The sequence below is a fragment of the Molothrus aeneus genome, chromosome 9 (genome assembly GCF_037042795.1).
Source record: "Molothrus aeneus isolate 106 chromosome 9, BPBGC_Maene_1.0, whole genome shotgun sequence".
NCBI classification, from domain to species: domain Eukaryota; kingdom Metazoa; phylum Chordata; class Aves; order Passeriformes; family Icteridae; genus Molothrus; species Molothrus aeneus.
The window spans coordinates 9,531,427-9,544,472 of NC_089654.1; the positions used below are offsets into that span (position 1 = coordinate 9,531,427).

Genomic DNA, 13,046 nt, shown 5'->3' on the forward strand with positions numbered 1-13,046 from the left:
AATCTGCAGTTGACTGAAGTTACCTTCTCCAGGTTTTGTAACTGATTCTGTTGTGTTTGAATGAAACTTTGAAGCTTGTTGATTATGGTCTCTGATCCTCAGCACCACTTTTACCTAATCAAGATAAAGACAGGACTCTTCTCTGGATCCATCTTAAAAAATGCCATGTCTAAGTAAGAAGGAATAGAAAAACCATTTTCATTCACAAACTCAATTTTATTTCCTTTATGTTGAAAAAGCTCTGAAATATTTTGTTTAATAGGGTACTTTCATAATTCAGCATAGAGCAATCAATACACATAATTGCTTAATATGTTCTTTAATATAAAAATGTTAACAGATTGCAAAAGGGAGAGGCTGATGTACAGAGCTGCTGTTTCAGCAACATCATACAAGATGGTTCATCTCCAGGACAGGCAGGTTTCTTAAACATCTGTTCTTTGCAGAACGAACAGGTAACAAATTTTAAGGGACAGCATGTGCTTTATTTGGTGTAGAACAATGAAGAACAGCGCTTTAACAGAACTATGAGGATTATCTGGTCCTAAGACCACATGTGGATGTCATTTTCAGCTTTCTTCCTGCATCTTACACTGTACTTAAATACTTCTGATAAAAAGCTTACAAGAAATATGCCCACATCCCGTTTCATAGGTTTCTTGAGGTAGTGGACACAAAAAAGAAAATCCATGTGACTTAGGTTATATCTTCCACTAAATGATGTGCTAGGAAGAATTCAGTACAGAGAGCATATGCTTCTGCAGTGGTTTCAGTAAAAGACCCATCATGGATGGTTTGCAGGCTACCTACAAGCCCATTGGCACCTGTCCAAATGTACAGATTCTTAAGAGGGAGAAACTACTTTCAGTCCCATTATCTGATCCCTTAGTGCCAGCACTTGAGTCCTTGTGTCACAGCATAAGTTAACAGTCCTCTAATTTAGGAGAATGGCAGATCTTTATGGCTGTGTTGCACACAGCTTCCTTTGCCAGGCAGTCCTAAATCCAAACAAAACCTAGAACAGGTAGCCCAAATAACCTTTTTAATTTCAGTAAGCTTGAGCAGGAATTTGGCCTTCCTTCTCCTGTGGCACCTTGTCAACCATACAAAGCTTCCTGTTCAGCTTTTTCCCACTCCAGCACAGCAGCTGAATGACACATTTCAGGTGAGTGCTGACCTTGGCTTGCCACTGCAAATAAACCTCACCTGTCCTTTCTTACCTGACATCACACTGAGCACTTACACAGCATCCCTGGAAGTGTCCAGGCTGGATGGGACTTTGAGCAACCTGACCTCGTGGAAGGTGTCCCTGGGTACAGCAGGGGATGGGAATGAGATGATCTTTCAGGCCCCTTCTGACCCAAACCATTCTGTGATTTTCAGCACCTCCTCTGAAAATAGAAGTGAAATAGGAGTCTTGTTCCTCCACAACACAGCAACTGAGTAGAATGTGCTTCTGCATCGTTCTCTGCTACTTCTTTAAACACCAAACTAGAACTGCTTTCTTGTTACTGTTTTCCCTAGCTCAGAACATGATCACACATTACAGTCAAACCAGATGCTTTCATAGTTCAGCACGGAGTAATTCATACCCATGTCATTTTGAATCTCCATTCTAAATTCCTACAGCAGCAACATCCCATTCAAGAGTGATTCTTTATTCTACAGATAAGGACAGACTCGTGCTTGCCTTGGAAGTAATTGCTATTTAGAATACTTCCCTCCTGAACTAGCTTCAAAATCAGTTGGAAAATCATTTTGCTTCAAGAATAAGCATCTTGATCCTTGCCATCATACGACTTCTAAGCACAAATCAGTCTTTATTTCTCCTGGAACTCCATACAAATACCTTATTAGGAGATAATAGCTTTTCCTTACAGATTTATTAATTTGTGTTCTGCTGTTTTTTTCTGTCATCACTTTGCTCCCCTTCTAAGAAAGCTTTCAGTGCTACAGTGGCCAACAGGGATGATATCATCACCACTGTTCCCACTACCCTCAGTACTTTGAACCACCTGGGGTAAGTAGGAAGAAGGGAAATGTCATAATGCAGCGCTATCCCTAAGGCCACCGTGAGCATGAGCGCTCCCTGAGTGACATCTTTGAAAAGCAAGGCTTGGCAGGCAAGCAGAGCAGGAACTGTGCCGTTGGCCAGGTTCAGCCAGTCTGGCTTGGCCGGGCTGTTTTCTGGGAGGGCAAAGCCCCACCTCACGCCCCCCAGGAAGGAGGCTGTGGCAGCTCCATAGGTGACCTGAGCAAAGGCCAGCTCTGGGCAGTAGGAGCCCTGTGAGGCCATGGCCAGCGGCACGGCCACAAAGGGAATCAGCCCCCCCAGGCTCAAGTAAAGGGCTGGCTTGGGACAGTCCTTCAGTGATCCCGGGCTCTCCTGTGATTGTTCCTCAGATTCTGCAGGGGTTTTCTTCTTGGAGACAGGGAGAGAGGTGTGGAAAGGCCGGAGCTGGGCTATGCAAACTGCTGCTGGTTGGAGGCTCAGAGGTGTACAGAGAGGCCGTGCATCCCTCTGCAGCTGGAGGAGGGCTAAGGAGGAGCAGCTTCTCTTGTTCCTGCCACGGAGCAGCACACTGGCACCAGGTAACTTCTGCAGCTGCAAGCACAAAACTTGTTCTCAACACTGCACAGTGCAGGCTTACAGACCTGCAGGTACCTAAACGACCTCCTGAATATTGTACCAAGTGGTTTCCCAGCTCAGGTCACACCACAGCTGTCTTTGCTTTTGAATTTCAAGTGGTTTTAACCAAACTAATGAAGGCACCCAATGCAGCTGATGAAGAGCAACTGGGCTCTCCAGAGTGCACAAGCAAAACTTACTCAGTGCCCACCTATCCCTCCCCACACATTCTCTAGGCACTTTGAAGTTATATCAGTCCTTTTCAGAGTAAAATATAAAGTAGTTTCGTATAGAAGCAGGATAAGGTCACCCCAGAAATCAACTACTGTCCCCTCACTACTCCCATCAAGAAGTGATAGGAAAAAAATACATTGAGACAATAAATCTCAAAAAGCTATTCTAAAACTGAGCTAAATCTCAAAAAGCAAAGCTATTTTATAAAAGAAATAGCTTTGCCTAAAAGTGTTGTAGAAACGATGAACTATTCCAGAAAAGCTGAGTGATACACTCCAACTTGGAAGCCACCTTTTTTCCAAAGCTGCAGTCCTATCTTTTGCTATTTTATTTTAAATAAAATCATCAAAAAAAGCCTTCAGTAACTTACTTTGAAAGGTGTGTTGAAGCAGCATCGTTGTATGAGAGGAAACATGTTTGTTTTCTCAATGCCCTAAAACAGAAAAATTCAGAAAAAGGTCTGAAATTAATGAATCATTGAGTTGGTCTGATGGTTAAAGTTCAGTCACAGTCTACATTTATCAAATACAAGAGTCTTACAGGTATATATTTAAAGAAATATGTATATTACATATCTATTCAATCAGTACTTGCTCAGTGCAGAATACTTCGTTTCAAGCAGCTCTATGAACTGAAATTCTAAAGTTGTATTAACTGTTTCAAGAACAATTTCTACTTTAAAAACTGAATATCAGGGGACGGGTGATGACTACCCGTTCATGGATCATTCCCTCTTCTACGGATAAATGCCTTCACAAAGCTTATAAAGGAGCATTTCCTCCTGCGCGTGAAAAGCGACCATTAATAAAAAAAGGAGGAGAAAACCCATCCCATGCAAGCTGCAGGTGAGCTCCCTGAGGGGTACGACACTCACCGGGGGAACGTGGGCGGCTCGCCCTGGATTTGGCTCCGCAGTTCCCGGTCCTGCTGCGCCGGGAGAGAAGGGCGGCTCCGGCAGCCAAACTGCCCTGCCAGAGGGCGAAGAAAGCGGACAATATATGGATCTTCCAGAGGGAGGAGGGGCCGCCCTGCCCACCGGGGACCGGGCAGGACTCACGCACCAGGCGCTGCCAGCGCCCCGGACCCGCCAGCTGTGGCGGCTTCCGGTGCTCCCATAAGCGCTCCGCCGGCGCCCGGTGCTTAGCGCTACCGGTCCGGGCGGGAACCGGCGCGGCCCATCGTGTTCCTCCGGGCCGCCGAAGGCCCACCGAGCCGATACGGGGGGCAGCAGTGCCGGTCACTCTCAGCCCGAGGGCCGCGGTTGGTGTGGCAGAGGAACGACACGCTCCTCTCCTGCCTGTGGGACAGAACCTCTCCTGGGGAGCAGTGCGGCCATTCCTGCCTTGTGGCTTCCGGCATCACCGCATCGGGCAAGCCTTCCGCAGGCGGACTACGAATCCCAAACCGCCCTGCGGCGCGTTGCTCGCCTGTCTGCACGGCGGAGATGGCGAGTGCTCTTCTGGGACTCGTAGTCCGCGGCTGCTTCCGACAGGCGGTGACGGGGGCGGTACGCGCCGCCACCTCTGATTGGTGGGGCGGGAGGCGCGGGGGCCGGGGCGGAGGCAGGGGGGGGAGCCGGGGGGGCGTGTTCCTTCCGCGTGCTCGGCCCCGCCCCGCGCGCGCGCGGGCCCCGCCCCCTCCGGCCCCCGGCCGGGCAGGGCTGGGCGGCCATTTTGGGCAGAGCTTTGTTATGGTTGTGGGGCCGCCGGAGCCGCGCCAGGGCCCGCCCGGTGAGTGCGGCCCCCGCGCCGCCCCCTCCGCCCCCCCAGCGCCCCCCGCGTCCCCCGCGTTTTCACCCGGCCCCTGCCGCCCCCAGGCCCGCCCCGCCGCCCCCCGCGGCACCGCGGGCTCGGTGCGGCCCGGGAGCGGCCTCCCGCCAGGCCGGGCCCCCCCCCCCGCGCTCGGTCCCGCGGCCGGGGCGGCTCCGTGGGGGGGCAGCGCGAGGTCCCCGCGGGCAGGGCCGGGCCGGGGTGGGCGGCGGGGCCGGGGCTCTGCGGGTTATTGTTTCCTGTTCAGCCGGGAAGTTCGTAGCGCTGACACTGCCGGAGCTGAGCTCCTGTCATGGGGCCGTCCGTGGGGGGGCGGCGGGTGAGTCCCGAGGGCCGGGCAGGGGCGATCCCGCTGTAGGCTGGAAACGAAACCGGGCGGCCCGGCCGTTCCCCTTCGGCTCCTCCCGGGCCGCGCTTCCCGGCTGCCCCCGGCGGGAAGGGGCGGTCGGCGCCCGGCAGTGACACGTGGGCTGCGGGCAGCCGGGGCTCGGCTCGCTGTGCCCGCTGCCAGCGGGGCTGGGAAACTTGTCAGGTGCCGCTCGGTGTCTGCTCGGAGGGAAACGGTGACCGGGCCGAGCGTGGGGCGGCTCTTTCGGGCGTCAAAGTTATTTCCGTGTGTCCGGTGTGCTTGATGCCCCCTTGGCCTAAGGTCTTGTGTGGTTTGACTTAAAGGGCTGGGGCTGGACTTGCTCGGAAAGCGCTTGGCGTTTCCAATATCCATTTAGGACTTTTAATTCAGTTCGGCTTAGTAACGAGCTGTTTTGGAACGATTTTAGAGCAGTCAGTAGGTGTCTGCACAAGTTACGAGTTTTTAAACAGCTTTAGAGGAACAGTAGCTATTTAAATTCTTACAAGTAATGGTGGAATGGTTTAAGAGTGTTGCTTAAAAATCTTTTTATATTAACATGACCAGGTAGGTCAGCCTGCCTTTCCCCGCCCCCGAGCTGTGAGTGACACAAGCGTTAGTAATGTTGATAATACTCTGAAACGTTGCAAGTGCCTGAGCAAAGTGTGGAAATAGCAAAGAGGGGAATGGAGATAACAGCTGAGATAATTGGAGCGCCATCAAAGCTGAGTTTACTGTAGAGTTGACATTGCTTCTATAAAAATATTAGGTGGTTATGAAAAAAGCTTATGCAAATGTTAGTTCATGAATGAAGATGGCTGGTATTTCAGTGAAAGGTTCCCCTTAAAGCTTATCCATTTGGAGACCGGTATCTGAAACTTCCAGTTTCTGACTCAGGAAGGAAACAGGTGTAGAGCAGTGGTAGGAACAAATAAAATTCCCAAATTCTTGAAGCAGCTTTTCCTCTTACACTCTTTCACTTCATTTCTGGAGGAAAGTCCCTTTAAGAAGAACTTATTAAAAGTTTTGTATTTGGAATAGAAAGGCTTCAGGTGGTACTTCCTTATGGCGTTGGGGTTTTTTTACAGCTGTTTGTAGGGAAGTGCAGCAGCCCTCTGCATTTTATATTCATCTGGTTTATAGCCTTAATCCTATATGACACAGAAGTTTCCATTGCAGATATCATACAAGGACCTAAAGTGAAAATATGCAGGGAACAGATGGCATTTTAAAAAAACCACAAATCCTGCTTTTTCTGCAGTATCTCAGAAATATGAGGAGCAGAATGCAGATGTGAAGTACAACAAATCAAATGGAAGTGCATACTTTCTGAATGTTAGGAAAAAATCTCTACTTTGAGAATATTTACAGGGTATGGTCACCTTGTCTCACATATGTGACTGATGCATGGTGTCACTGAATCTTGACATTCCTGTTTTAAATTAGGAAATTAAGTCACTACAGGAAAAATAATATTCACTAGCATTTTCATTAAATGGAAACAGTGTTTCAGGAGTTGTGGGATCCTTATTTTAATACAAAAATGCTGTGGTTAGATCTGTGAATTTTTTCAGGAGTGTGGGATGTCAGATAATGTAGTTCTTGCCTTTACAAAGTGAAGAAAAACTATTGGCTCAGGAGTTAAAGTTACCTTTTTCCCCCCCAGTGTTACGAGTTGTTTGAAGTTAGTTGTGTAACTGCTGAATTGACTTAGCTGTGAAGTGTACTCCAGGGTGTGCTTTGTTTGTTTGTCTGTACGAAGAGATTTGGAAAAGGGCTGACTCTGTTCAGTAGAGCTGAAGCTTTAAAGCACCTCTCTCCTGTGGAGTGCTGGCTGTGCTTGCATGGACAGAGCTTTTCCTCACAGCTCCATAGAAACCAGGGGGTGACTGTTGCTCTAGCTTATCCAGGGACAGGTCATACTCACTGGATTTTGCACTTGATGAGGTAGTGTGTGTACCAGGAAGTTTGTCTGGGATTTTTAAGTTTTGTGTTAATTTATTTGTAGAGGCAGGAGGGGTTTAGTTTTGGTTCTGCAAATTCAGCAATGTAAGTAGACATTTTACTGCCACTTACGTAGTGACCAGGATGCCAACTAAATCATGTGGCTTTTGTTTCAGCAAGAGGAATTTAAGTCCATGTTCTCTTTGCTCGTCAGATTTGATGAAAAGCAGTGAAGTTGGCAGAAACATGGTCCTGCTCAGAGTACTTCATGAAAGCCAGGATGTTGTTTAATTTGTGTACTGTAACTTTATATGTTCCTGTGAAAATGTGCCAAACTTTAATGAGTTACTGTATGGTCAGAAGATAAATCTATGGTTTTGGGAGTGGATTTAGGTAGAGATTGATAGTGGCCAAGTGTCCACTGCCCTGTCTGTACATGTATGTGCAAACACTGGGCAGACCTAGAAGTTCTAGGTTAGACAGGGCTGTGAGCGTGACATCAGGCAGGGAGGGAAGTGTTTTGGCTTAATTGATCATACATATTAGTGATCAGGCTGTATCACTCCAAACTGGAAATTCTTGATTGAAGTGTGCAACTCCTTCTCTAGCTGGTCTTTGAAAGTCGGGAGAAGAATTTTCACACTTGATACTACTTAGACCTTTCTATTATTAAACAGCAAACAGTTTTACAAAGTGTTGGTGTATGCAGTTCTATAATATGACTAATCTAAAATAGTTGCACTTCCAAGGTCTGGCTTAACAAAAATGCTTTGAACCAGTGCAGCCAAACATGACTGAGGTTTTCTGCAATAAATGATGCTCAGAAAGAAATATTTTACAGCATGTGACCTTGTGCCTCAGGGACTGTTGTACATTAGGGAGTTCGCCAGGAGCAACTGAAGTTCTAGGACTTACAGACATCCTAGCAAAAATGCCAGTGTTGATTTGTTTTCTCCTTGAATCTTGTGATCGTTTCCAGTTTGGTGTTTTGCATAGTTTTATCCTCCACACTGGAAGGAGGATCACAGCTCTGTGGTGTGGTGTTAGTGGCACTTGATAAGAAAGTATGTGGAAAATATTGTCTAAATGTCCTTGGTTTTAAGAATCCCTTTTTTCAATACAGGAAGAAATTAGACATTTTAATTTAAGTTTTATTTTTGGTGTCTCTTTTAGGTTCTGGATATCTGTGTAACCCCCTCCCCATAGCATATTTATAACATACAGAGTATGTGGCAATGAGTGACACTCTCTTGGAATTTTGTCATCTTCAGTTTGTGATGAACAATTAACTTGTAAATAAAGGACTGAGTCTGCCAGGGAGGTACATGGTATTATTCTGGGCACAGAAATTATTGGTATTCACAAAGTTACTGGTGAAGGTGTATGGTTAAGATTACAACAGGCTCCAGCCTTTCAGCAGAGAGGAGTGTTTTGCCATTGTGTTACAATGAGTCATCCATCATCAAGGGATTAATCAGGACTCACGTGAGATGATCTGAAAAGACCTTTGATGTTAATCTTAAAAAACTCAGCAAGGATCCCTCATCCTGAAAATATTGAATGTGTTACGGTCTTGACTGTTAGTTTGGAGAAACTGTTTTTCGTCTACTTTGAACTCCAGTTAAAAGTAGAGAAATGGGTTAATGATAACTTCAATGTCTTCAGGTTGACTGGGCCTTCTGGAATGTATCCTCTAGTGTTTAGGGAGCTGATAGCCCATGGGGGTGGGAAAAGTTCCAGAATGCTGAAGCATTGAGGAGCATTTTTCCCACAACATCTAGAAAAAAGGCAAGACTTGGGTATGTCCAAGGGAAGAGTGTTCACATCAGGGAGTCTGTCCTGTGTCCTGTACTTTTTGGTGGTTTCACTTCCCTATATTGCAATAATGTTCTTACTGAACACACAGATAATGTGATCCTAACAAATTCAATAAATGATCTGGAAACAATAGCTTTGGATTCAGCCATTTTGGTGTAGATGGGTTCAAATTACTGTGTTTTGGTATATTGCCTACACAGACAAGTAGCAGCTGGTAGGGAAGCAGTTCTGTGGGGGAGTATCCTGGGGGTTGTAATGGTTCCTAAATTATCATGACTCAGCAGCATCACTGTCATGAAAATTCATTTGTCATACTGGAACATACAGAAGCATTTTAAATAAGGCAATGAAGCAGTTTCTCCATTCTGCTGAGAAGGGGTAGGTCTTCAGCTGGAGCTATCTTGTTCAGTTTGGGATAATGTGATATTTGAGAAAGTTATGGCTGTGTAACAAGATTTGTAAAGAAAATAATGAAGTCTGAAAGAGAGAAACCATAATTAGGGATTGGGAAAAATGGATTGGTTAGCTCTCCAATGGTTTTATACATCATTTCATCAGACATAAGCAGGTGATATATAAAGCAGATTAAAAAAGTTACCTGCAGGTATAACTGGGAGGCAGTTCCAACATCCTGTCACTGCCTGTGAGCTGTCACACTTGGTAGGTGGGTCATGTCAGTTTTTTCATCATTGATGCTTTGAACTTGAAATCTTGATCTTTGCCAGTAAAATTTGACTGGTTGAAGGTGGGTTGTTTGGTTGGTTGTTTTTAAAAAAAGCATGGCTATATTTGATCCCAGAATATGATAGTAGATCCTTTTTCTGCTGCCAAACAGTGCTGGGATACAGGGTGGTCCGTGGGACTTCCCCCAGAACAACACCTGCTAAAGTTGCCTTTCAGTCAGGGAATACTGAAGTTTTGGTCTGAAGAAAATATTTCTTAAAAGGTATCTGCAAGGAGAGTTTAGTCAGTTTTCCACATCCATCACGAATAAAACAAGCAGTTATGAGTTGAAATTGCAGCAGAATATGTTCAGGTGAGGCATTAGATGCAGGGATAGGCTTTCAAGCCATAGAAATAACCAAAACAGATTGTAGGGATACCCTGGAGAATGCTGGTGTGCTAATCTGGTTTCATTTACACCTTCCAAAAAAAATATCCCAGTAGGGGTACATATAGCTGCATAATGAATTCCAGTCTGCTGATAACAAACTTGTTTCTCTGATACTTCATGAGACATTTTAGGATTAATTTTTTGACCTCTGCAGGCTGAAGATCACTGTACAAATTGGTGAAGCAGGGAGCATTACTTAGTTGACTTTCAAAGATATCTGATGGACGAGGGTAGAGCTAAATTCTTTTAAATCTCTGGAAAAGGTCCTTAACCATGCAATATATGAAGATCTCCCCCCTGCCCCCGAGATGTTTTGCTTGTATTCCTTAATTTATTGTAGGGCACTAAGATAAAAGGATGACAGTGTTTTAGTCTTGGCCTGCATAGATTACCTGGAGAATAACAGCACAATAATTCTCTTCAAGATCTAAAGACAAAGCCCAAACCAGCTGGACAACATTTTGTCCATAACTCCTTGCTTTATTTTAACTCAGTTTCATGGACTAGATCATAGAGAGAACTCCAGGAAAGCACTGTGAATGTGCAAAGAGGATATATGTCCCAGCTGCAGCAAATCATTAGATCACAGGACTAGAGCTCACTTCCCCCCCCCTTTTTTTTAAGCCAAGACCAAACTATATAGATATAATTTTTGCAATTTATTTTTTAGTTGTTTTAAACATCATTGTGTTCAGTGACTTTTCTGCATTGATGTTTGTTAATACTTTCTCAATCAGAGAAAGTGCTGAAAATGTTAAACCAGTGAAATAAAAACCATTGCAGACAATGTAAACTTTACAAACTGTAATGCAGGTGTTGTACACACGCTGAAAAGTGCTGAGTGAACATGTCTTTCTCATGTCCTAGTTACAGACAAATAAATGTGGAGTTTGATCATATTGTCCTGGTCTTGATGTACAAGGGTTTGGAAATAATCCAGATGCAGGGAGGGGCAGAGGTATGAGCTGTCCCTCAGTCTTGGCAGGTTGTCAAGGTACTTTAGGGGAAGTACCTGTAACTGGAATGTACCTCCCTTCCCAGTTTGTAGTACTGGTCTTGTAGGACCAGGCAATGGTATTGAGGGTCAGAATTAGTCCAGTACTGGTTAGGAGAATGGTCTCTTATTTCTGAATGTCCTCTGTTTTGTTGACTTTCAATTCTTCTTCCTCTTTGCAAATGACATGCCTTCTACTTGCTTATCCTTCATCTGGAATGCAGATCTGTGCTTCCCTCTACTTGATTTGTAGTCTCTCTTGCCTTGACACAAATATTTGATAAATAGTCTGGTTGCATTTGAAGCTCTTTTCATAGGAAATGTGTTTTTCTCCACTCCAAACAGAATATATTTAAATGTAAATGTGCTACAGTAGCAATAATAACCCTGGTAAAATACTGGTTTATAAAATACCCTTAGTGGGAAATACCCATTCCATTTTTTTTAAGGTGCTGGAGAGCTACTTACTTAACTTCTGCTTAGGCTCCATCCACATTTCTGGAAGACAGGTAGGCAGGATGTATGTAGCATCCAGTGGGGATAAGCCAGTAATTACATATTTGCAATTCTTTCCTGATGATGGAGAACATTATCCTGGTGTGTGCTGCTGTGCAGAACTGACTTTGTTCCTTAAGGCTTTGGGCAGACTGCACAGATGGGCTCTTCATTGCCTTTTCACTCATTCTGTCATGAGGGTTTGGGGACAAGAGTGGGACCTTAAAGGCATCCATGACAAGGTGCTGTGCTGTGCAAGCTTCTGGGCAGAACAGAACCTTATCTTGACTTACTTGCAAAACGCCTGTAGATCAAAGTGCAGTACAAAATAGATGTTTGATTTTATTCCTTAAAGAGCTAAGAAGACCTTTGGATTTGATTAAAATAGTACAATGCCTTCTGCAGGTTTGAAATACCTTATTTCATAAAATGCTAAAGCTCTTTGAATGTTCAGAGCACTGTTCACATTTAAAGCCTAATACTATTTAAAATGTGTTTCTTTGGTTTATATCAGTAGTGTCAATAGATGCACTTGTTTAAGAGAGGCATACAGTCCCTGAAACCCTACTCCCTGCAGCAGGGTAGAGCAGTAAACAGGTTTTAATATTTCAGGTAAATACCACAGTTCTCTAACATAAACAGTTCTAAAGACAGTTAAAGGGGCACTGGAGGGAAGTGGAATCTTCGCAGGCACAGGAGAGTGGCATAAGGGGCCGACAGCATTGCCAGTGGCTGCACAGTATGAAACACACAGGAATAATTGGTGGTAGGCATAATATCTAAAAAGTCTATGCTCTCCTATTTTGTGCTTATGGGAAGTTGAACCTTTTAGATTTTACATGTTTTAAATGGCTTTATCTTGGTATTCTTGCTGCTTTGAGGAGTGAACTCATGAAAACTCCTTGCAAGGGTTTTTTTTGATGTATCACACTTGCTGGCTGAGGGCCAGAGACTTATCATCTTACACAGGCTTCTGTACAGGTTCCCCAGATGCTGCCTTTTCCAAAATGTGCTTTGGGCTTTTGAGTTAAGTACAACTTGCTTCCAAAGACACGTTTGCCTGCTTTTGTATGGTAACCTTGCTTGCAGAAACTTGGATCAACAGAAGCTTGAAGGGCAGGTATCATTCAATTGATAGCATTTCTAAAGGTGGTATTTTTGTCAGTGGTGGTTTCTTGTTCGATGAAGAATCTTTTCTACAGTCCTAGAAGTCACTTTTCTGTGTTACTTGGTTGTTACTCTTGTGTGCCCTTCTGTCTTTAATTGTTGTCAGAAAGGAAAAGAATCATCTCCTTACCCCTGCCCTTGAGATCTCAGTATGTATTCACAAGAGCAGAGTGCTAAGGCTTAGTTCAGTATGTGGTTTTGTGGGAGTATGTGTTTGTCCAGAAGTTTTGAAGGAGGTAAGACTGGGTCAGCATGACCTTGGAGAAGTGGAAAATAAGTATGTGAAGGGACAGGTTGTTTGTGAAGCAGAGCTGTGTGAGATATCAGTTGGAGGACTGTCAGTAGAAAAAAGGGGATTAGGACATAGATGTATGGACCTTTCTTAACCTATTTTCAGTTCATTTAAATTTCTCATCCGGTTTGTATAAATGGTCAGGTATGTAACCATTGGTAGGATTTTCCCCCATCTCTAGCCTGTTACTCTGGAAGAACTTTTGTATGGCCAAGCTTCTGGGATGTTTTCATCTTGGAATACA

The 13,046-nt window shown here is 44.7% G+C and overlaps 2 protein-coding genes across 2 annotated transcripts in view; one reads left to right on the plus strand and one right to left on the minus strand.

Annotated features, from left to right (window-relative positions):
* Window positions 1-195: 195 nt before the first annotated feature.
* On the minus strand, window positions 196-3,964 carry TMEM69 (transmembrane protein 69). The gene is made up of 3 exons (XM_066555730.1): window positions 3,738-3,964; window positions 3,234-3,296; window positions 196-2,605 (listed from the first exon to the last, which is right to left on the minus strand). The coding sequence occupies exons 2-3, from the start codon at window positions 3,276-3,278 to the stop codon at window positions 1,886-1,888; spliced, it is 765 nt and encodes a 254-aa protein (XP_066411827.1). The 5' UTR covers window positions 3,279-3,296; window positions 3,738-3,964; the 3' UTR covers window positions 196-1,885.
* A 523-nt stretch (window positions 3,965-4,487) lies between these two features.
* GPBP1L1 (GC-rich promoter binding protein 1 like 1) overlaps window positions 4,488-13,046 on the plus strand; it is a 32,375-nt gene continuing 23,816 nt past the window's right edge. Inside the window, exon 1 of the mRNA XM_066555831.1 lies at window positions 4,488-4,593. The gene's annotated coding sequence lies outside the window, so the exon portion shown is untranslated. The remainder of the gene's footprint in view (window positions 4,594-13,046) is intronic.

What these genes read in the sequence shown, in the direction of transcription:
- TMEM69 (XM_066555730.1), bottom strand. Translation starts at nt 3,278, where the DNA reads ATGTTTCCTCTCATACAACGATGCTGCTTCAACACACCTTTCAAA. An exon ending in GCTTCAACACACCTTTCAAA is followed by an intron (nt 2,606 to 3,233) that starts GTAAGTTACTGA and finishes TTGTGCTTGCAG; the next exon opens with CTGCAGAAGTTACCTGGTGC.